Genomic DNA, 26288 nt, shown 5'->3' on the forward strand with positions numbered 1-26288 from the left:
CCAGTGCCAATTAGATGCATAATGTTCTATCACTGACTGTCCTTGAGTTTAAAATCTGCTAGGAAAGATTAAAAAAAAAAAAGTGAATGTAAAAATAAAATTAAGCTTCTTCTAAATATCTAAGTATTATGGCAACCTAAATAAAAAATATATAGATCAAAATGGGCAGAAATTAGTTTGAAGAGAGTTTTGTTTGTGAGTCAAGTACTGGCAAGACAAGACAGGCAGAGAAGGCTTGAGAATTTAAACTCAGGGCAGAAAACTTCAGGTTATCTGTGAAGTTGGAAGCATCTATATGGCAGAGCATATAACCAACAGGATATGTGCCTGGGGACAGTGAAGAGCCTCTCTTAGGTATGGGGAGGATAAAGAGACATGTGACACTGACTTTAACAGAAGACTGAGTTCAGATTTTATCTGAAGAGCAGTAAGGAAAAGAAGAGGTATAATTCAACTGCACACATTACATACAATTGTTATAAAGTAGGGAAAACTACGGAAACCAAAAAGAGATAGTAGGCTATTTTGGCAACCTAAACAGGAGGCAAAGCTGAGGAAATGGAGGCAAATCTTAGAAACTTTCTGAAGGACATATAGAGGACTTGAAGGTGATATATACATATACACACAATTTAACAAAGTATTGGTTTTAACAGAAAAATCAGAAAAACATTTTTACATTTTTATTCAGGTAATGCTGTACTGATCCTATGGTGTTTTTCTGTCGTCCCCACTATTACGAAATCATCTTGCCACAATTTATTCAGGTAATTCTGTACTGATTCATATGGTGTTTTCCTGTCACCCCCACTATTACAAAATTATCTTGGCACAACTGCCCAACATGAATTTGTTTACCACAGGGAGACAAGTTCAGTCATGCACTGTACCTATGAGGTCAGATGGGCCAGTTCCCAGGTTTTCTCCTCTAATGGTGACCTTTGTCCATGGTATTCCTTCGTTGGGAGAGATACCTGTCACGAGGGGGGGTTGTCGTGATCGAGACATATTGCTTGGTGGAGCAAACTGGTGATCTGGTTATATATGCAATCTGTTAAAACAAATAGAAAACAATCAAACATACATTAGTGCCAACTGAGATAAGGATTGACTAAAAAAATATCAGAATACTTGCTAGGCATTCAGAAACAAAATATAATATTCTTGAACATACAGCTCTAAGTTGCCTATAAGTCAACATCTGCTGGACATTAAGTTCATTTAGGGCACTCTAGTTAGTACTGTGAGAAACGTATCAGAACAATGGAAAACTAGGCCCTTGGTCTAAGAACTTTCAAAATAGTGGCAAATGGACCCTAAGCTCACTATTTAACTCCAAGCCTACATCTGATGAAGTTCAAATATGTACCAGGAACTGGAGTAGCTATTGTTATATACGGTTCATTTTAAAGTTTTACTCCCAAGATTGATTAATGATATTCATAAAAATTCACATACATCTATATTCCCATAGACATACTGAATTTCACTTAGTATGATACTAATACTTTTTATTATGCTTATTTCAACAACACTTTTTTATAATGCGCTCAAATAAGTACGCTGAAATTTTTACCAAACCTAGAACATAGACATATAGGCAGAAGCATGAATTTGCTAACTACTGAGCACAGCATAATTGGTAAATGGACAGATTATGGGGTCAGAGAGATCTCTGTTCAAGTCCTGGTGCTGCAATTTACTAATTCTGTTCTAAATCTAGGTTTTCCTAGGCATAAATGGGGCTAATAACAGAATCTATTTCATAAGGTAATACTGTTAAGATCAAGTTGTGGAGAGGACTGTAGGAAGGTGGCAAAGTAGGGAGCCCCAGGACTCAGTCCTTCACCAAAACAACTATTAAACAGGCAGGAACTGGCTGAAACAACTATTTTAATATTCCAGCGATCAAAAGAACACTGAACAACATCAGGGAAGAGTGGGAGAAGAGGCTGAAAAATTACTGTAAAAAGCAGTATACTGCTCTCTCCATGCTATGGCTACAGGTGCCCATGCCCTACTCTCATAGCCCAGCAGGCCACCCTGGGGCTCAGGCTCTGGCTACCACATTAGTGACAAAAACAGACATAAAAAATCCTCTTCCCCAAGATCAGGGGTGAGGCAAGGTCCATTACTGATCATTGTTTTTGACTGGCAAATTCAGATCACTGGATCCAGGCTCCGAGGACAGCCACTGTTTCAGTGCTCCCTGGATAGGGGCAGTAGCAGTGGAAACCTGGGGATACTGTACTTTCTGAGGACTGTGGGGGACAGTTGGTTGAAGGGTTGCATTTGCTGGGTAGGCCAGGAAGGCTCAACTTCGGGGAGCCACTGGAGGAGCTCTTGTGCCCTTCCTGGGCCCCTCCACAAGGCACTCAAGAGCTCATCTGTGTACCCTTTGTGAGTCCATGTCTCTGTTTTGGCTAGGAAAGTCCTCAGCAGCATACCCCTGACCTTCCAGAATCTGCCCTGCCGGCAAAAGCAGCTTCAGAAAACAAAAGGAGTGTAAGAAATTATAGAGGCAGACAGTCTGGGGCAAAGTCTTGCCATCTTTGAAGACCCAGGACAAAAAGCTCCAGCCCCTGAAAAACACGGAAGACAACCAAATTCCCATGAACTGGGGAACTCCAAAATAGGTAACATGCAAAAGTCCAGAACAAGACAGAGAACCAGAAAAAGAGGGAAAATCTGTATATCGCATTCACCTTGATAGAAGGGTTGAAGCTTAAGAAAATCTATTTTATCACCACCTAGATTACAAAACAAGAAAACAAACACTCCAGGGAGTAAATGCCAGACTTAGTATTTTAAAACATTAAAATGTACAGTGTGTAACAAAAGACTACAGGACAAAGAAACAGGAAATGATGGTCCATCCAAAGGAATAGGATAAAAATCCAGAAAACACCCACAAAGAAGAGAATGTGGACAAACAGAACAAACCTTTAAAAAAATTATCTTAAAAATGCTCATGGAGACGAAGGAAAATATAGAAAAAGAACTAAAGGATATTAGGAAAACAATGAAGGAGGAACATGAGAGTCTAAGTAAAGAGAGAGAAATGTTATAAAGGAAGCATAAGGAACTACTGGAGTTGAAGACAATGATAACTGAAATGAAAAAAATGCCTAGGAGGGTTTCAAGAGCAAACTGGAACTAGCAGAAGAAAAAGGTCAGTGAACTCAAAGACAAGACACTTGAAACGAATCAGGCTGAGAAGCAGAAATAAAAAGGAAGTATTAAAAGTGAAAATAGCCTAAGATACCACTGGGATACCATCAAATGCACTAATTTATGCATTATAGGAGGTCCAGAAGGAGGTGAGAGTGAAAGGGACAGAAGAATTATTCAAAGAAATAATGACAGAGAAGTTCCCAAATCTAGCAAAAGACATGGATATACACATGCAGGAATCCCAGAAAACATAAAGCTGGATAAACATGAAGAAAAATGCACCTGTTCTAGTTTGCTAAAGGCCAGAACACAACACACCAGAGACAGATTGGCTTTTAATAAAAGGGGATTTATTTCATAAGTTCTTCAGAGTAAAGGCAGCTAACTTTCAACTGAGGTTCTTTCTTACGTGGGAAGGCACAGGGTGATCTCTGCTGGCCTTCTCTCCAGGCCTCTGGGTTCCAACAACTTTCCCCAGGGTGATTCCTTTCTGCATCTCCAAAGGCCTAGGCTAAGTGCTGAGATGAGGTATGCTGAGCTGCTTGGGCTGTGCTAGGTTAAGCTCTCTCATTTAAGTACCAGCCAATTAAATCAAACATCATTCACTGCAGCAGGCACGCCTCCTAGCTGACTGCAGATGTAATCAGCAACAGATGAGGTTCACACGCCATTGGCTTGTGTCCACAGCAAGACATCTAGGTACCTTTACCTGGCCAAGTTGACAACTGAATCTAACTACCACAACATCTCCTAATATACTGATCACACTATCAAATGCAAAGGGTAAGAGAGAGTTTTGAAAGCTGCAAAAGGAAAAGCAACATGCTACATAAGTACAAGGAAGTCCCAATTAGATTGACTGCCAATGTCTCATCAGAAACCATGGAAACAAAAAGGCAGTGAGTGGGTTGAAACACTTAAAAAGTGAGGAAAAAAAACACTTCCAGCCAAGAATTTCATATACGTGAAACTTTCAAAAAATGAGGAAGACACTAAGACATTCTCAGATAAATGAAACCTGCCCTACAAGCAATACTAAAGGGAGCTCTTCAGAATAAAGGGCAAGGGCACTAGATGGTGGCTCAAAGCAGCATAAAGAAATCAAGACCTGCAGTAAAGGTAACTATTTGGGTAGTAAATGCCAGTGTTATTACAGTGTAGTGTTTGATATGTAACTCTACTTCTTACTTCCTTCAGGTCCTAAAATGCAAATGCATACACAGTAATGATAATTCTATGGTTTTGGATATGCAGTGTACAAAGACATAAGTGGTAATCGTTACATAAAAACACGTTGGGGGGAAGAATGGGTATAGGAAAAGTATATGTGCATTATATTGAAGTTAAGTTGGTATCAAACCAAATGTGAATGTTAGAGATACAGAATGCTGAATTTTAACCCTATGGTGACCACAAGGAAAACAGATGAAATATATATCTACAGAAATGAGAAGGCATTCAAGATGGCAAAGCAGGAAAAATCAAATAAATGTAAAAATAGGCATTAAAAGAAGCAAGGGACAAAAAAGGAAAAAGACTTACAAAGGCTAAATAGCAAAATGGCAGAAGAAAGTCCTGTATTATCAGGAATGACTTTAAATGTAAATGGATTAAACTCTCTAGTCAATTGGCAAAATGAATGCAAAAAGAATAACTAATTATATGCTGGCTGCAAGAGACTAGCCTTAAGGTCAAAAACACAAGTAGACTGAAACTGAAAGGATGGGAAATATATATATACCAGTGAGTAGTAACCAAAAGAGAGCTGGGGTAGCTTGCTAATATCAGATCAAGTAGACATCAAAATCAAAAACATTTACGAGGCACAAAGATGGTCATTATATACTGATAAAGCAGATAATCCAACAAGACGTAACAATTACAAATATACATGTAGCTAATGGCAGAGACCCAAAATATATAAAGTAAATATAACAGATACAAAGAGAGAAACTGATGGTTCAAAATTAATAGTAGACTTTAACATACCACTCTCACTAATGGATAGAACAACTAGTCAAAAGATCATTAAGGAAATATAGCTTTGAATGATACTGTAAACCAACTAGATATAACAGACATTTATAGAACACTTCACCAAACAAAAACAGAATACATATTCTGCTCATGTACATGATTCATTCTCCAGAAGAGACCCTTTATTAGGTCATAGAATAAGTATCAATAAATTCATAAATATTGAAATCATACAATATACAGTCTGCAATCTCAACAGAATGAAGTCAGTAATCAATAATAGAAGAAAACATGGAAAATTCACAAATATATGGAAATAAAACAACATACTCTTAAACAACCAATGTGTTATAGAGGAAATCAGAAGTGAAATTAGGAAATATTTTGAGGTAAAGGAAAACGAAAAAACAACACACCAAAACTTATAGGATGCAACAAAGACAGTGCTGAAAAGGAAATGTATAGCCCTATGTTTACATTAAAATGAAAGAGACGGGGATGCAAGGGTTACTTCCAGTGGTAGCATTCTCGCCTGTCATGCAGGAGACCCTGGTTCAATTCCCGGCCCATGCACTTTCAAAAAAAAAAAATCAAAAACAGGGCTGCAGTAACAGGAAAAAGAATGAAATGTGACTCCACCATACAGCATACACAAAAAAAGAGATTTAACTTCAAAACAGGAAGAACTAGAAGAGCAAATTAAACCCAAATCAAACAGAAGGGAGGAAATACCAAACATCAGAGCAGAGAACAATGAAACAGAGAACAAAAAATCATAAAGACAATCAACGAAACCAAAAGTTGGCTCTTCCAAAAATATCAATAAAATTGAGAAACCTTTATTTAGCTAGATTGACAAAAAAGAAGAAAGAGAGGATACAAATAACTAAAATCAGAAATGAAAAGGGGGGCATTATTACTGACTTAGCTAAATAAAAAGCACTATAAGAGGATACTATGAACAACTCTACACTGATAAATTACCTAACACAGATGAAATGGACAAATTCTTAGAAACACACAAACTACCTACTATCTCAAGAAATAGAGCTCAACAGTCAGTACCTAGTAAAGAAACGGAATCAGTATACAAAAACCACCCGATAAGAAAAACCCAGGACCACACAGCTTCACAGAGGATTTCCACCAAACATTCCAAGAAGACCTAACTCCAGTTCTCCTCAAACTCTTCCAAAACTTGAACAGAAGGGAACAATCCCTAATTCATTCCACAAAGCCAACATCACCCTCATACCAAAGCCAGATAAAGATACTACAAGAAAAGGAATCTTCTGATCAATATCTCTTATGAGTACAGATGTGAAAAACCTCAACAAAATACTAGCAAACAGAACCCAGCAGCATTATTAAAAGTATTATACACCATGATCAAGTGGGATTTATCTCTGATATGAAAGGTTGGTTTAACCTAAGAAAATCAATTAATGTAATAAACCACATTAACAGAACAAAGGGAAAAAAACACATGATCATCTTAATAGATACAGAAAAGGCATCTGACAAAATCCTTTATCTCTTCATAATAAAAACACTTAGAAGACTAGAAATGGAAGGAAACATCCTCAACATGATAAAGGGCATATACAGAAAGCCCACAGCTAACATCCTATGTAACAGTGGAAGAATGAAGGCTTCCCCTCTAAGATCAAAAACAAGACAAGGATGCCCACTGTCAGCACTATTCAACAGTATACTGAAAGTTCTTGTAAAAGCAATTAGGCAACCAAATTGGAAAGGAAGATATGATATGATTCTATATGCAGAAAATCCTAAAAAGGAAGATATGTGTGCCAGTTGGAATCTGTGGTATACCCCAGAAAAGCCATGTTCTTTAATCTTCATTCAATATTGCTGGGTGGGAAATTTTGATTAGATGGTTTCCATGGAGATATATCTCTACCCATTCAAGACGGGGGGGGGGGGGGGGGGGTTGCTTACTGGAGCTCTTTAAGAAGGAATCATTTTGGAAAAAGCTTTACAGCCCACACAGCCAGAGACCTTTGGAGATGAAGGAAATCATCTCCGGGGAAACTTCATGAAACAAGAAGCTGAGAGAAAAAGCTATCAGACTTCTCCATGTGCCCTTCCAGCTCAGAGAGATACTCTGAATTTCAGTGGTTTTTCTAGAGTGGAGGTAACCTCTGTTGGTGCCTTAATTTGGAAATTTTCATAGCCTTGCCTTAATTTGGAATTTTCACAGCCTTAGAACTGTAAACTTGCAACTTAATAAATACCCCTTTTTAAAAACAATTCTGTTTCTCATATATTGCATTCCAGCAACTTGTAAACTAGAACAATACAATATCCTGAAAGGAAGTATGACATCCCATATACAGAAAATTCTGAAAATACCACAACAAAGCTCCTAGCACAAATAAATTAATCTAGCAAAGTGATGGGTACAAGATCAATACCCAAATATCAGTAATATTTCTATTTAAAGGTAGTGAACAATCAAAAGAAGAAATCAAGTAAAAAAATCCATTCATAATAGAAGTAAAAGAATCAGAGATCTAGGAATCAATCTAACCAAGGATGTAAAGGGCATGTACATGTACACAGAAACTACAAAACATTGCTGAAAGAAATTGAAGACCTAAAGAAATGGAAGGACATTTTGTTTTTATGGATTGGAAGACTAAATATCATTAAGATGTCCATACTACCCAAAGTTATTTTTAGGGTGAATACAGTCCTAATCAAAATTCCAACAACCTTCTTTGTAGAAATGGAAAAGCCAATCACCAAATTTATATGGAAGGATGAAGGGCCCTAAAGAGCTCAAGTCATCTTGTAAAAGAAGAATGATGTTAGAGAACTCACACTTCACAATCTTAAAACTTATTATAAAGCCACAGTAATCAAAACAACATAGTATTGGTACAAGGACAAACATAAACAAATGGAATCAAATTGAGAGCTCAGAAAACAACCCTCAAATTTATGGCCATCTGACTTTTGAATAGGGGACAAAGACCATTCAACTGGGAAAGAACAGTCTTTTCAAAAATGACAGTGGGAAAACTGGATCCCCATTTGCAAAAATAAAATAAATAATGTGACCCCACGTCGCACTGTATATAGAAATCAACTCAAAATTGATCAGAGACCTAAATATAAGTAAGAGCCAGAACTCTAAAACTCCTAGAAGAAAATGCAGGGAACTCAGGATCTCATGTTAGGCAATGGTTTCTCAGACTTAGCAATCAAAGCAGGAGCAACTAAATGAAAAAGTAGATAAACGGGACTTCATAATAATTAAAAACATTTGAGCCTCAAAGGACTTTCTCATGAAAATAAAATGACAACCAAAATAATGAGAGAAAATATTTGGAATCCACATACCTGATAACATTTTAATAACTATAATATCAAAAGGAACTCTACAACTCAAGAACAAAAAGGAAAATAACCCAGTAAAAAACTGGACAGAAGACTTGAATAAAATCTCTATAAAAAGATACACAAATGGTCAGGAAGCACAGGACAAGATGCTCAACATTATTAGCCATCTGAGAAATGCAAATCAAAACCACAATAAGATATCATTTCACACCCATCAGAAGGGCTGCTACTGAAAAACATGGAAAGTAACAAATGCTTAAGAGCGTACTGGTTTGCTAATGCTGCCAGAATGCTATATACCAGAAATGGAACAGCTTTTAAAAAGGGAATTTAATGAATTACAAGTTTATAGTTCTAAGGCCATAAATATGTCCAAACCTAGGCATCCAGAGAAAAATATCTTGGTTCAAGGAAGGCCGATCTGAGAAGGCATGTGGCTGGTGTCTGCTATTCCTTGCTCCTGGTTCCAGTTTCTGATGCCACTGGGTTTCCTCTCTAAGGAGGAAAAGTGGGCCTTTACTTAGTTCCTCTGGGACACAACTCTGGGTTCTGGCTTGCTTAGCATTTCATGGGAAGGCACATGGCGATGTCTGCTGGGCTCTGCCCATGTCTGGGCATCTGCTCTCTCTGTTGGCACTCCAACCAAGCATCTCAAACATCCATGTCTCTGTCAGCTCTAAGCAACTGTTCTCCAAGCCTCTGCATCTGAGGTTTCTCCAAAATGTTTCCCCTTTTAAAAGACTCTAGTAAACTAATGAAGACCTAGCTTGAATGGGTAGAATAACATTTCCATCTAATCATAAGGCCACATCCACAACTGGGTGTGTCGAATCTCCATCGAAGTAATCTAATCAAATTGTCACACACAAAACTGGGTGTATCACAGCTCCATGAAAACAAAGTTTTAACTCTAAACATTAGGTCTGGACCCACAAGACTGGATCAGGATTAGAATATGGCTTTTCCAGGGTACATAATAGTTTCAAACCAGCACAGAGAGAATGCAAAAAAACAGGAACACTCTTTCACTGCTGGTGGAAATGAAAAATGGTATACAGCCTCTGTGGAGGACAGTTCAGCGGTCCCTTAGAAAGTACAGAACTATCATATGACCCAGCAGTTCAACTACTCAGCATAACCAAAGGAACTGAAATCAGGGACTCGAACTTTTCACCTATATCAGAAGCAGAGGAGAGAGAGCATCAAATCAAATAAGACATCTGCACACCAATATTAATAGCAGCATTACTGACAATTGCCAAAAAATGGAAGCAACCCAAGTGTACATCTTCCAATGAATGGATAAATGTAATATACATATATATATATATATATATATATATATACACACACAATGGATTATCGTTCAACAGTAAAAAAGGAATGAAGTCCTGATACACGTAACAATATGAATGAACCTTGAAGACATTATGGTGAGTGAAATAAGCCAGACACAAAAGAACAAATCTTGTATGATCTCACTGATTCGAGAATGGTGATTTGAAACAATTAGGATAAGCAAATTCACAGTTAGAATATAGAGCATAGGTTACTAGGGAACAGGGTGGAAATAGAGAATGGGAAGTTAAGGCTTAAAATGTACAGGGTTCCTATTGGGAATGATAGAAATGTTCTGGCAACAGATGGTGGTGATTGCAGCACAACATTACAATTAATAACACTGAAATATATATATCTGAATGTGATTAAAAGAGGAAATGTTAGATTGTATACATGGTACAGAACTAAAAAAAAAAAAATCCATGGAACTACATTACACAGCGAACCCTAAGTTAAATCATGGACTTTAGTTAATAGTACAACTATAAAAATATACTATCATCAATTGTACTATTAACAAATGTTGCACATTAATGCAAGGTGTTGATGGCTGGGTGGTATAGGGGAATCCTGTATTTTATGCATGATTGTTCTATAAACCTACAACTTTTCTAAAAAAAGAAAAAAAAATTAAGTAGGATAGTCATTAGCAAGCACAGTACCTATTATACAACAGGCAACCGAAAAATGATAAAAAAAACTTACTAATGTTTAACTTTCAGGAAGATGATGGCATAAGTAGAGGGAGAACTCACTCCTCTACCAAAAACACTTAGAAAGCAGGCAAAAATTGTCCAAAACAGCAGGTCTGGGGTTCAGGTGACCAGGGAAGGACCACTGAAACAAAGAAGAGGTGAATTATGAAAACATAATGAATGACTGAATTCAGCTGTGGTGTCCCAGCACTTTCCTCTGCCCCCAAGACCAGCAGCTTCGGGTCAAGTGTGGGCCTGCCTGGCTGGCTACTGAGGACTTAAGAGATACTGAGGCCTGTCCCCAGGAAAAGAGGGGGATGCAGCACAGTCTTGATTCAATTGCTGTCCAGCAAAGTTGACCCTCTACGACCCACAGCTTTGAAACTTTCCAGTCAGAAGCTCAGGGTGCCTGCAGCTCCGTTATTTCCACAGAGATAAACTGTGATGAGTGACTGAACTCAGCTATGGTGCCAAGTACCCATTCCCCATCCTTAAGGACAACACTCCTGGTTGACCGGGACCCTGGCCAGTTGGATTCTGCAGACTAGCATTTGGGTAAGCACTACCAGCCAAGACCAGAGGGGAATGTGGCACATTTCTGATCTAACTGTTGGTCTATGAAACCACAGCTTTGGTCCTTTCTGGATGAGCACCCTCAGCACTGCAGGGCCTTTACTTTCACCTGCATCAGAAACAGAGGGGAAAGAGCACCGAATCAAATGAGGAGGAGGTGCAACTGAGAAATTAGGTTCTTACACATGATTATGACTCTATATATTTATATATATATATATATATATATATACATTTATAAATTTATAAATATATATATTTATATATATATAAATATGTATATACTGACTCATTATACAGATATTTCTTTTTAGTTTCTAGTGTATTAGAATAGCTAGAAGAAAACACCTGAAATTTGTTAAACTATCATTCAATAGCTTTTTGATCTTTGATTATGATTATATAACTATATAGCTTTTATCATATGACCATGTGATTGAAAAACTTTGTGACTGATACTCCATTTATCTCATGTATGGGTAGATGAGAAATAAAATAAAAACAAAAAGAAATAATAGGGGGGATAAGGAGTCCATTTCTTTTTTTTTGGAGTAATGAAACCATTCTAAAATTGCGGTAATGAATGCACAACTGTATGATTATACTACACACCACTGACTTTGGAAGATTATACAGTGTGCGAATATCTCAATAAAATTGCACTTAAAAAAAAGAAGAAGCAGAGGAGACAGAGGGCTACCAAAAAAAAATTACCTGTGCAGGGCTGCAGGGAATAGGTTGCCAAAGAGTGCCATTTGCTGGGAAGGCTAGGAAACTACAGCTTCTCAGGAAGCTGGTTTCCTGATCCTTTCCCAGGGCCCTCTGGAACCTTGGTCTTGTTCTGGCTGGATCATACTGACGAATCAGTGCCGAAGAAGACCTTTAACACGAATGTAATCAATAACAAAATCTTAGACGAGAGGGAAACCAAATATCAAAATAATCTTATCAAGATAATCACATGCCCAGATACCAGCAAAATATTATAAGACATACTAAGAAACAAGAAGATATGGCAAGCCAAATGATCAAATTATAAAGTCAGAGGCAATGCAGAATTTGGAACAACTAGTTAAAGATGTTTAACTAAATCTCCTAAATAATTTCAGAGAGCTGGATAAAGAGATAAAGGATATTACAAAAGCACTAGGAGAGCACAAAGAAGAATATGAAAGAAGTGTATAGAAAAATAACACATCTCAGGGAAATGAAAGACACTGGAGATGAAATTTAAAATCCATTAAAGACACACAGTAGTAGGTTCAAAAAGGCAGAAGCAAGGATCTACAAGCTAGAAGACTGAGCAATGAAATTCCAATAGACAGAAGAACAAATGGAGAAAAAAGTAGAAAAAATTGAACAGGGTCTCAGTGAAATGAATGACAACATGAAGCACATAAATATCTGCATCACAGGTGTCCCACAAGTAGAAGAAAAGGTAAAAGAGCGAAGGAAGACTGAGGAAATAAAGGCTAAAAATGTCCTAACCCTTATAAAAGACATAAATATGCAAATTAAAGAAGTCCAATGTCCTCCAAAGAGAATAAACATGGATAGATCCACTCCAAGATACATACTAAATCAGACCATCAATTGCCAGAGAGAAGAAGAGAATTTATATATATATATATAAGAAGAAGAATTTAAAATAGTCACACATAAACAGAAACTGAGAAGTCCATTAGCAAGAGACCTGCCCTACAATAAATCCTAAAGGCAATTCTGTTAACTGAAAAAAAAAGACAAGGAAAGAGAGACTTGAAGGAGCATATACAAATGAAGATTATCAGTAAGGGTAACTAAAAGAATAAAAAGAGAAAAATAGATCTGACAAACAAAAGTCAAAGGATAAAATGGTTGAAGTAAGGAATGTTTTCACAGTAGTAACACCAAATGTTAATGGATTAAACACCCCAATCAAAAGACAGTGACAGTATGGATAAAAAAAATATGATCCATCTATATGTTGTTCACAAGAGACTCATCTTAGTTACAAAGACACAAATAGGTTGAAAGGGAAAGGATGGAAAAAGATATTCCATGCAAGCAGTAATCTAAACAAAAAAACTGGAGTAGCTATGCTAGTATCAGACAAAACAAGTGCAAAAATGGTACGAGGCAAAGAAGGACACTATATATTAATAAAAGGGGTAATTCACCAAGAAAAGTTTTAAAATTGAGACCATTTGCCCTGTTTCCAGCTCGAGAGGGCAAGGAAAGTAATATTCCAGGAGATTTGTTTTTTGAAATCTTTCTGTATATAGGTTTTCTGTGCTATATTTTGTCTGTGAGGCATTTGATTTAAACTTTTCGGCTGTGTAGAAACTATATGAACAGATCACCATTTGAGTTTCAAAAAAAAAAAAATAGCAACCATAAATATTTATGCACCTACTCAAGGTGCACCTAATCAAGGTGAACCAAAGTATATGAGGTAAACACTAGCAAAACTGAAAGGCGTAATAGACGTCTCCACAATATTAGTAGGAGACTTCAATACACCACTATCTTCAATAGACATAACACATAAACAGGATCAATAAGGAAACAGAGAACCTAAATAATGAGAAATTAACTAGACATGATCAGACATATATAGAACATCACATCCACAGCAGGATATACATTTTTCTCAAGTGCTCATGGAACATTCTCTGGAATAGACCACATGGTGGGGATAAATCTTAGAAGACTGAAATTATAATACAAAGCACTTTCTCCGGTTATAATGGAATATGGAAATCATAAGGGACATCAATAAAAACTCAAGAACTTAAAAATTCACAAACATGGTGGTTAAACAACATGCTCTTAGACAATCAGTGAGTCAAATAAAAAAACTGCAGAAGAAATCAGTACGTATCTTGAGAGGCACGAAAATGAGAACACAACATTTCAGAACCTCTAGAACGCAGTGAAAGCAGTGTTGAGGAGGAAATATGTAGCCCTAAATATCTACCTTAAAAAGAAGAAAGAGCTAAAATCAAAGACCTAACTGAATACCTGGAGAAACTACGGAAAGAAAAGCAAACTAACCCCAATAAGAAGAAGGAAAGAAGTAACAGATTACAGCAGAAATAAATGAAATAGAGAACAAAAAAAATAGTGAGAATCTATAAAACCAAAAGTTGGTTCTTTTGAGAAGATAATAAAATTGAATATCCTTAGCTAGATAGACAAAGAAAAAAAGAAAGACGCAAATAAATAAAATCATAAATGAGAAGAGGGCCATTACCACAGCCCTCAAAGGAATAATAAAAAAAAAATCTTAAGAGGATTGTATGAACAACAAACTATACAACTTAGATGAAATAGACAATTTCCTAGAAACAAATGAACAACCTACACTGGCTTAAGAACAAATAGAAGACCTCAACAAACCAGTAACAAGAGATCGGATCAGTTATGAAAAACCTCCCAACAAAGAAAAGCCCAGGAATAGATGGCCTCACAGGTGAATTTTACAAACACTGCAAGAAGAATTTATACCAATTCTGCTCAAACTCTTCAAAACACTGGGAAAAGAGGGAACATTATCTAAATCATTCCATGAAACCAGTATCACCCTAATACCAAAGCCTATGGAGATACTACAAGAAAAGAAACTACAGACCAGTATCTCTATAATGAATATAGACCCAAAACTTCTCAACAAAATACTTACAAATCGGATCCAACAACATATAAAAAGAATTATAGACCATGATCAAGTAGGATTTATCCCAGGTATGCAAGGTGGTTCAACACAAGAAAATCAATTAATATGATACAGTACATTAACAAAGCAAAAAGGAAAAAACACATGATCATCTTAATAAATACAGAAAAGGCATTTGAAAAAATCCAGCATTCTCTCTTGATAAAAACACTTCAAAGACAGGAATTAAAGGAAACTTCCTCAACATGATAAAGGGCATAAATGAAAAACTGGCAGCTAACATCATACTCAATGGAAGAGTCTGAAAACTTTCCCACTAAGATCAGAAACAAGGCAAGGATGCTCGCTGGCGCCACGGTTATTTAATATTGTGCTAGATATTCTAGCTAGAGCAATTAGACAAGAAAAAGGAATAAAAAGCACCCAGATAGAAAAAGAAGTAAAACTTTACCCCATCGAAAACTATGACAAAGCTAGTAAAACTAATAAACAAATTCAGCAAAGGGGCTGGATACAAGATTAAACAGGCAAAAATCAACAGTGTTTCTCTACACTAGTAATAAGCTATCCAAGGAAGTATTCAAGAAAAAAATTCCATCCATAATAGCAAGTAAAGGAATCAAATACACAGGAACAAACTTAGGATGTAAACAACGTAAACATAAAAAACAAAACATTGCTAAAAGAAACCAAAGAGAACCTAAGAAAGACATCCAAGCTCGTGGATGGGAAGGCTAAATGTCATTAAGATGTCAATTCTGCCCAAATTTATGTACACATTCAATGCAATCCCAAACAAAATTCCAACAGCCTACTTTACTGAAATGGAAAAACTAATTATCAAATTCATTTTGAAGAGAAGAAGTACCGAATAGCCAAAAATATCTTGTAAAAGAAGAATGAAGTGAGAGGACTCATGCTTCCTGACCTTAAAGCCTATTATAAAGCCACAGTGGTCAAAACAGCATGGTACTGGCATAAAGACAGACATATTGACCAATGAAATCGAACTGATATTCAGAAATAGACCCTCAGGTCTATGGTCAATTGATTTTTTTGTTTGCTTTTAAATATTTTTATGATGAATCTTATCATCATCACATAGTTGTATATTCATCACCATGATCACTTTTAGAACATTTGCACCACTCCAGAAAAAGAAAAAAGGAAAAACTCATACATATACACCCCTCATCCCTCCCTCTTATTGACCACTACTATTTCTTTCTACCCAATTTAAATTAACCTTTGTCTCCCCCTATTATTTATTTTTTAATCCATATTTTTTTACTTATTTGTCCATACCCTAGATAAAAGGAGCTTCAGACACAAGGTTTTCACAATCACAAAGACACAGTGTAAAAGCTATATCATTACACAATGTCTTCAAGAATCAAGGCTACTAGAACACAGCTCAACAGTTTCAGGTACTTCCCTCCACCCACTCCAATATACCATAAACTAAAAAGGGATATCTATATAATGCTTAAGAATAACCTCCAGGATAACCTCTCAACTCTAGTTGAAATCCCTCAGCCATTGAAACTTTGTCTCATTTCTTCCTTCCACCTTGGGTCAAGAAGTCTTTCTCTGATCAAATGATTTCTGACAAGGATCCCAAACCTGCTGAACTGACACAGAACAGTTTCTTCAATAAATGGTGCTGGAAGAACTGGATATTCATTTCCAAAAGAATGAAAGAAGACCCCTATTTCATTCCCTATACAAAGATTAACTCAAAATGTACCAAAACCTAAATATAAGAAATTCCTAGAAGAAAATGCAGGGAAACAGTTTCTTGGACCTTTCAACCTAAGAACAGGCAAAAAAAAGAAAAAAGTATACAAATGAGACCTCCTCAAAACTGAATACTTCAGAGCTTCAATGGACTTTGTCAAAAGTGTGGAAAGGCAGCTGACTCAATGGGAGAAAGTATTTGGAAATTACATTTAAGACAAGGGTTTGATATCCAAAATATACAAAGAAATCCCACAACTGAACAATAAAAAGACTTGAATAGACATTTTACTGAAGAGGAAATACAAATGGTCAAAAAAACACATGAAAAGATGTTCACATTTACTATAAGGGAAATGCTCAAACCACAACGAGGTATCATTTCACACCTATTAGAAGGGCCACTATTACGCAACCAAGAAACTACAAGTGTTGAGGAGGATGGGAAGAAACTGAAACACTTAATCACTGCTTGCAGGAATGAAAAATGATATAGCCATGTGGAAGATGGTTTGGCGGTTCCTCAGAAAGCAAGTACAGAGGTGCCCTACAACATGGCAATCCCATTATTCAGTATTTAACCAGAAAAACTGAAAGCAGGGTAGCGAACAGACATTTGCACACTAATGCTATCAAAGCAACACTATTCCCAGCTGCCAAAAGATGGAAACAATCCAAGGGTCCATCAACCAATGAATGGATAAACAAAATGTGGTATATACATACACTGGAATATTATTCAGCAGCAAAAAGGAATAAAGTCCTGAAGCATGTGACAACATGGATGAACCATGCCAACATCATGTTGAGTGAAATAAGTCAGACATAAAAAGAACACATATTGTATGATCTCACTGATGTGAGCTAATTATATTATGTAAACTCAGAGACGTAGAATCTAGAATATAGGTTACCAGGAGATAGAATGAGACTAGAGAATGGAGATTAGTTGCTTAAGATGTGCAGAACTGAAATGAGTAGAAAAGGAGAGAGGTAAATAGTAGCACATTATTGTGAGTATAATTAGCAGTGCTGAATTGTGTGTGAATGTGGATGATAGAGGAAGTTTTGAGTCATACATTCACCAGTAGGAAAGCCAGAGGTTAAAATATAGGACTGTATAACTCAGTAAATCTTGCGGTGGACAATGACAAAGATTATTACTACAAATATAAAAAATCTCTCCCATGAACTTGGACAAATGTACAGTACTATTACATGGAGTTAGAGTGGTATATGCGGAAAAGACACACCTATTGCAAACTGTGGAGAACAGAAAACAGTAGTATCTTAATATTCTTTCATCAACAGCAACGCCAATGTTAGGGATCAATGATGATGGTAATGGACAAGGGGTATGCGACATTTTGGGTTTTCTTGGGTTTTTTCTCCCCCTCCCCCCCAAGTAATAAAAATGTTCTAAAATTGATTGTAGTGACGAATGCACAACGATGTGATAATATTGTGAGCCACTGATCATATACTTTTGGGTGGACAGTATGGTATGTAAATGTATCTAAATAAAATTGCATTTAAAAAAAATAGCCTTACTAACAACCTTCTCCAGGCCTCAAGACATAGAGAGATCAGATCCCCTAGCCAGTGGGATGAGACTCAGAGAAAATGACAATTTGTGGGTAATCTATATATTTATATGCTGAGAAATTAGATATCCTGGCCCCTGCTTCATCCCCACTCATCCCCCTCATTCATCTTGCTCTAACAAGACAGGCTCATTCACATCTTAAGAACCTGCCAGTACTTTTATGACTTCATGATTTAATTTATCGTCTCTCCACTAAACAGAATGTCTTTCCAAGTCTGTTTAAATCCTTACTAATAGTTCAAGGTCCAGCTTAATTTACTTTCTCCAGGAAAGCAACTTTTCCCCCTCCTACTATGCTTTCCATACATAGTTTTAATACTTACATGGTAAATCTTAGATATTGTGTATGTCTCTCCTCTTTGAGGGCACATATGTTTTATCAACTATTCTCAGTGCCTGTCATACATAAACTGGCATATTCCATATGACTGATGAAAGAAGCTGAATAAATGTGATCTCAATGTTTCATGGTTATCAATGGGGTACTGGAAATAAATAGGACAAAGGCAAGGAGTAACAGTACAAGGGGTAGAGGACTGGGATAGGAAAGAGGTATCAGATATAGAAATGTTAAAAAGTCATGAGTAAAAAAAGACAACTGAACAAAATAGCATCAAAAATAAGAAAATACTGAGGAAAAATACAAAGTATTAAAATTTGTACTTAGAAAACTATAAAACAATGTTAAAATACAGTAAAGAAAGTCTAAGCATCCCATGTTCATGGATCAGATTTAATAATTGTTAAGAATGCAATACTCTCGAAATTGATCTACAGATTCAATACAATTACTATCATATTATCAGCTTGCTTTTTTGCAGAAACTGACAAGCTGACTAAAATTCATACAGAACTGCGAAGGTCCCAGGATAGCTATAACAACGTTGAAAAAGAAGAACAAAGTTGGAGGATTCACACTTTCCAATTTCAAAACTTATTACAAGCTACAATAATGAAGAAAGTGTGGTATTGGCAAAAGCATAGACATATGGACAATTGGAACAGAAATACCCTCTAACATGTATGGTGACTAGGTGCTAAAACATTCAATAGAGAAAAAAATAATCTTTCCTACAAATGGCACTGACAATTTGATACCACATGCAGAAGAATGAAGTAGAACTCCTTACTCACAAAACACAAAAATTTACTCCAAATGGATTATAGACTTAAAATGTAGGAGATAAAACTATAAAATTCTTGATAAAACTTCAAAGTTCTTAGAAGAAAACACAGGAATAAATCTTTGTCATTTGGGTTCAGTAAATTTTATCATAATTTAAAACTTATTTGGGCATCAAATGACATTAGGACAAAAGTAAAAGACAACCTACAGAATGGGAGAAAATAATTGCAAATAATATATGGAATAAGCATTTAATCACCAGAATACATAAAGAACTTCTATAACTCAACAGCAAAAGAGAAACAACCTCAAAAAATGACCAAAAACTCTTAACCATTTCTCCAAAGAAGATATACAAATGATCAATAAGCACAAGAAAAGATGTTCAACATCATTAGCCATTTAAAATAAGAATACACAAGTCCACTCTAATAACATAAACCAGCAAACAAACAAATGGGGAAGAAAAAGTTCTTCCTACAGAATATCAATAAATAAATATGGATGTAATGATAAAATTAGTAAATCACCAATAGATGTTAAACTAGTGAATGAAAATTTGATAGAAAAAAGATATTAGCATATTCTCAAAGTATTGATTAATTATAATCAAATTGATTAAGTATAAAGAGAAAAATAGTAACATTCCAGAGGAAACACCTGACAAACATCACCTTAACCAACAGATCAAAATTAAAATCACCAATATTGAAGCAGACATCATGTGCCTTTTGATATGATACACTGAGAAGAATCTTATATTCTGTGACATTTCTGTCAAAAATGTATAATTTCAATCTATTCAAGAAGAATCATCAGTCAAATCTAAATTGACAAACATTCTACAAAATAATTGCCCTATACTCTTTGAAAATGTCAAGGTCAAGGAAAACAAAGAAAGGCTGAAGAACTTCTAGATTAAAAGGCATTAAAGGCACATGACAAATGCAGTATGTGATCCTAAATGGATTCAGAACAGAAAAAAATTTCTATGAAGTACAAAATTGGAAAAATTGTTATAATTTGAATTTGAACTTTGAATTAGATAGTGCTGTATCAATGTTAAATTTCCTGATTTTGATAACTACTGTGGCTACATAATAGAATGTCCTCATTCTTAACCACATACTTAAGTATTTAGGGATAAAGGGGCTGGATGTTTGTATCTTATTTCAAAATGACTCAGGAAAAATAAACAGATTGACCAAATGATAAAGCAAATGGAGCTAAAAGGTACAAAGAGTACTGTTAAAGAGCTTACAGGAAGAACTTTTACTATTCTTGAAAGTTTTCCATAAGTTTGAAGTTGTATCAAAACAAAAGGTTACTAATAATAATGCCTCAGTGATATTTTAAATAAAACACATATAAATCACATTAACATTCTCCTGCTAATCAACATATAAGAAGGTCCACTGTTAATTAAAACCAAAAGATAAATATTTATTACTACACATATTATACTAGCAACATGGACAAATAAGCAATAAACTGATATTAAATAATATGCATCCTAGGTAATTTAAGTTAAGTTTACATAAAATTATAGAAGTTTTAGAAATAAGCATTATTTTAATGGGATATATTGTTATTTCTTTAAACATGTTTCTCAATGCAGACAGGAATGGAGAGCTTATTTGGAGAATGAATTCAAAAACTATTATAAACTGATAAACCTGAAATTTAAGAAGGTAATATAGATTAATAAAAACTTTGGGGAGAGCCAAGACGTATCTCAACAAAGTTCCAACAAATGCTTTAACATTTATCAGAAATTTAATTGCCCCAATACCATAACACTGCAGGGAAAACAAATATTAAGGAAAGACTGGATAAGTAACCTACCTCCCTGACCAATGTCTACAAATTCTTGACAAAAGAAAATGCTCCATTCAATTAGCATGGAAATTATTCCACCACTATAACTATATTTGTGATACTTCTAAGCTCCATCCTCACTTTTACAGCACAAATGAAACCATATGGCTTCAACAACTTATTTTCAGAATCTGGCCTAATTCACATAAAGAACCAAATTTTTAAGTAGAAATATTCTGCCATGCTTGTTTACAGAAAATGATTAGGATGAAAACTTAATAAAATAAGAAATTGCCACTGACATTGTTGAAAATATGATTAATAAAAACATCAGACCATCTAGTTATTTTTTTAAATGGTGGCTTTGATTACCACTGGAGGGCATGCCCCAATAGCAATTTCACAGAGTCAGAGTCAAAAGAGACTTAATTAGATTATTGTCTAAGCTGATCATCTGAAAAAACTGCAATCCAAAAAATTTATATTTTGGGTAGTGTATTTCCTAATTTAACTTGTATGGTCAGTTTAACGGAACACCATTAAGTACATGGAACCTTGAATAGGGTATGAGATTTTGTTGGTTTGTCCAGGTTAGAGGGATGCTCTGATATATCCCAAAGTGATTTGGACAATGAATAAAGAAGTACTTACAAAGTTCCCTTGGGGGAATGGGGAAAAAAGCGGGAAATATTAAATTTCTCCATTTGGAGAATTCCTGATATTCTCGCAAGCAGTGGGGACAACCAAATCTAAAAGACCAAGCCCTCAATCTTGGGGTTCACCCCTATGAAATTTATCCCTGCAAAGGATAGGCTAAGCCTACTTAAAATTAGGCCTAAGAGTCACCCCCAGAGAGCCTCTTTTGTTGCCCAGATGTGGCCTCTCCCTAAGCTGACACTGCAAGTGAACTTATTGGCCTTCCCCACTACATTGGGTCATGACTCTTAGGGGTGTAAATTTCCCTGTCACATGGGACAGAAATACAAGAATGACCTGGGACTTAGCATCAAGGAATTGAGAAAACCTTCTTGACCAAAAGGGAGAGGAGAGAAATGAGACAAAATAAAGTGTCAGTGGCTGAAAGATTTCAAACAAGTCAAGAGTTGTCTTGGAGGTTGTCCTTAAACATTATATAGATATCCTCTTTTTAGTTTATGGTATATTAGAGTGGCTGGAGGGAAGTACCTGAAACTGCTGAGCTGTGTTCCAGTAGCCATGTTTCTTGAAGATGATTATATAATGATATAGCTTTCACAATGTGACTGTGTGATTGTGAAACCTTGCGTCTGATACTCCTTTTATTTAGGATATGGACAGATGAGTAAAAAATATGGATAAAAAATAAATAATAGGGGGAACAAAGGTTAAAATAAATTGAGTAGATTGAAATACTAGTGGTCAATGAGAGGGAGGGGTAAAGGATATGGTATGTATGAGTTTTTCTTTTTTCTTTCTTCTCCTGGAGTTCAAAATGTTCAAAAACACGATCATGGTGATGAATACACAACTATGTGATGATATTCTGAGCAACTGATTATACACCATGTATGGAATGTTTGTATGTCAAAAATGTTTCTATGTTTGTATGTTAAGTTTTTAAAATAAAAACACCTGCAATCCAGAGATGTTAAATGACCTTTTCAAGGTCACACACCTAATTAATTAATTGGTAGGCCAGATCCCTAGTTTACTGACTCATAGGAGTCTAGTATCAGTCTTTCCTATGTAATACACTATGTCCTATGAGGTCATCTGTGCATCTGACAGCCCTCATGCTAAGGAAATTGGTTGTTTCCTATGTGACTGGGGTTCTGGTTCATCCTGGCATGAATATGTGCATTCAAAAAGGAAAAAAAAAAAATCTGTGCAGGGCATTTCCAATTTATTCCCAATATTATGAATTCAACTTGGGGGCATCTGCAAAGGGCCATAGTCTTAACTATGTCAACTTAAAAGTTTGTCCAAGTAAAACAAAGTAATGTTTGGCAGTGGTAGGCAATCCCTGGGCCTCTACGGGTAGTCATCTATCAAAAAGCCTAGTCCATTTTATTATTTATGATTCAACAGTACATGTCTGTTCCAGACATACAAATCAGAGGCACCTGAAAATTCAGCACTCATTATTTGGGGATATATGCAAAAATTTATGGCATTTCCTTGCCCTGGAGCATATACATACCGAAACAAGGGCAAACCATATCTCAGGAAGGCCATTAAGCCATTTAATTTAGAAATATAAGAATATCTGCTTTTCACACAGCAATGTGCACAGTACACAGAACTGCCACACATTATGCACTCATTAAATATCTGTGGAATGAATGATGGAAAGAAATGTTTCTTCTCAACCCCTCTGTCCTCCCATTAAAAATACACTGTTACAGGTAATATTCTTATGTTTAAAATCACAAGTAAATTAAATAATTTATCACCGGTTAAGAAAACAGAATTACATTCCTGAGCATTTTCAGTTTCACAATCCATGCCAGATGCACAAGGAAAGCCCTTATCTATAGTCATTAAGCATCTACAGATTTTCCTCTCAAAGATTTTCCAAATGCAGTAAAGCAAGTCTTTGAAAACTTGTCATAAGATCTTTCTTATGTAGACACACTAAAAAGGTTAACAGAAGTCTAACCTTGCCTCTCATAAACATTATTTATTTAATTAAAACACTACACAATCTTAAAATTACACAGCATTTCAGACATCTGAGGAATGGACTAAGGAGTCAAGTGTCTAAATCTATCCCAAAAGTACACACCCATAAGCTAATTTTACCTTGTGAAAGCAAAGTGATAGCAAACGAAAAATGTAGCTACCATCACTCATATAAGGAAAATTATTGCAAATACAGAATCAGTCACTTTCACTACCAACACTTCTCACCAGAACAGTAATGAGAAAAGGACTAAGTGAAGAAGGGGCACAGGATAAAGGTGACAGTATTGGGGTACCTACAGGGACTTCACAAATGCACAATGAGTTATTTGCAGAGGAGCTACAAACTCTTACATGCTGGCTCTTAGCCTAATTCTAAGAACCACAGCACAGACAAGTTCTGTTGGTTCCCAAACCAAACAGAGTTCTAAAAGTTCTGCTAAAAAGGAATCATAATTCTAATCTATCTCCAAACTCATGTTATTTTACCAAGTACTTTTCAAGGGCCTGGACCTAAATACAGAACCAGGAGGGCCATTGTAAGAATCAATGAACTAACAGACACTCCTCTGATTTCTTCTGACACTGGTAACCTATTCACTGAGTAAATGTTATACCCAAGAGCTATCTTTTTTCCTACTAGGGAAAATAAAAAGTAGTGTAAGTCTGTCATGTGAATAAGTCAGCATAGCTCTTAGCAGATGATACTCCTCGAAACAATAAAAACTATACCATTTCCTTAAAGGAAGTACTTTGATGTATTTCATCAATAATTTATTTTCTGTAGATAGAGTGAAACATAAAAGGCATTATGAATTTTCCTGCTTCTCAGTAGTGTTTTCCAAAAAGAAACAAACAGAAGAAACTGAAATAAATGTCTGAATTTAATGCTTTCCTTTTTTAATATGAGGACTTGATTTTCCAAAGAATTATCATTTTGTTTTGTCATCTATAAATAAGGTGCTTGGATGAGATGATCTCTAAGGTCTAGTTTAGGTCTCAATTCTACAAAAGTGCTACTTACAGGATCAAACTTTTTAATGCAATGACTGATGTAGGACTACAGAAACTGGCACACACTAGCTTTTCATAATTAAATTAAGACCTATAATAAGAATGTTGTTATTCTTTTAAAATTTCTTTTTACTATATCATTAAAAGAACCTGAATTTTGTTGACATTATATTTAAATGTTAGAATTTTAGATCATCTCTTGATTTTTCTTTAACAGCAACATCTCTCAACAGTTTAGCGAATAATCTAAGAGGAATGAATTACCCTTTATACTTACAAAAGAAACACTGCAAAGACTAGACTGTAAAATTTTATGAATGACTAGAAAGTAAACTTTAATAATTCACCATAGATTAAACTGCACAATTATTTATTTTCCAAAGCAAACGATGAGACTGCTCATTTCCTCTGGTTTTATTATATAGAGAGGGGGGGCAAGATGGGGAGAGACTGGGGGAGGGAAGGAGATGAGGGGATAAAACAGGTCATCAGGTAAAAAGGTAGGCTTTTACCATAGCTTGAAAATTCTCACATTAAATAAAAAAAAAAAATTGGAAGAGATGCTTGAAACAAGCATCACAAGTCATTTTTGTGTTGTGGCACAGAAAAAGTCTGCAGATCTTATGATTTTTTTGCCATGTAAAAGCAGTGTTTTGCATTTCCATATTGCATTTAAAGCCTACAAAAATGCTGGTCGGGCAGAGAATTACAAAAACAAACAAACAAAAGGCATATTTTAAGGTTACAAAGCCCTCTGAAAATGTTCCCCAAACAAGTGTATAACTATATAGCATCATAAAGCTTAAACTATAACTCAGAAATGGTTATGTATTATTGACTTTAAAATACTACTTTTGACATACTTTGGAAAACAAGTGTTCAGTCCTTAACAGACTCACCCTGAGAGTACTGACTTAGAATCTACTGCAGCTGAAAGAGACCCTACCTAAACACTGCAGTGCCTTGCCTACATTTCTGCGTCCTCTCCACAACACCTCAAATGGCATTTAGAAATCAGCAAAATAAAGTAACAAATGTAAGTAGTTTTTCACCAAATCTCACAGGAAATTATTCATTATGAACAAAAATGGGACATTACTGAGTTTGCAAAAATAAAGGTTGCCAAGTTAATAGCTTGTCTTAATGCAGAAGTCATTAAAAACCTAAACTAAAATTAACATGAAAGAAAAGGAATCGCTCCCGCCCTCACCTATGAGGGTGTTACTCACTGTAACAGCCCATTAAAAACCCCGCCTTCCAAATAATAATGTATTCAGAAGTATTTTCTAAATGAGGTAGTGGAAAACTATGGGGTGTGAGGGTAGGAGGACACTTGGCTTATACAGAATTTATCCAGAAGAAATATCTTGGTCCACATAAACTTCACTATTTTCTTCAATCCTATGTGAGTAAGACGCACATGGAAAGTAAATCCAATAACCAATTCAAATTTTGAAGATGATAAACCTAAAACCAGGAACACATACTGACACATTCTGAACAGTTCAGCAAAGAGTAAGTAATGCACACAGATGCTGAATA

General features: G+C 35.6%; 1 protein-coding gene across 6 annotated transcripts in view; it reads right to left on the reverse strand.

Annotated features, from left to right (window-relative positions):
• EXOC2 (exocyst complex component 2) overlaps positions 1 to 26288 on the reverse strand; it is a 244959-nt gene that overhangs the window by 190686 nt on the left and 27985 nt on the right. For 4 of the 6 annotated variants that reach the window (XM_077143499.1, XM_077143501.1, XM_077143502.1 and 1 more), the window contains exon 2: positions 891 to 1051. In XM_077143499.1, the coding sequence (XP_076999614.1) occupies positions 891 to 1008 (118 nt within the window). In that variant the 5' untranslated portion in view covers positions 1009 to 1051. Of the gene's footprint in view, positions 1 to 890; positions 1052 to 10563; positions 10696 to 11840; positions 12007 to 26288 lie in introns of all 6 variants that reach the window. The other 2 variants (XM_077143497.1, XM_077143498.1) reach the window with 2 other exon arrangements.

This window comes from Tamandua tetradactyla, chromosome 25 (genome assembly GCF_023851605.1).
Source record: "Tamandua tetradactyla isolate mTamTet1 chromosome 25, mTamTet1.pri, whole genome shotgun sequence".
Taxonomy (NCBI): domain Eukaryota; kingdom Metazoa; phylum Chordata; class Mammalia; order Pilosa; family Myrmecophagidae; genus Tamandua; species Tamandua tetradactyla.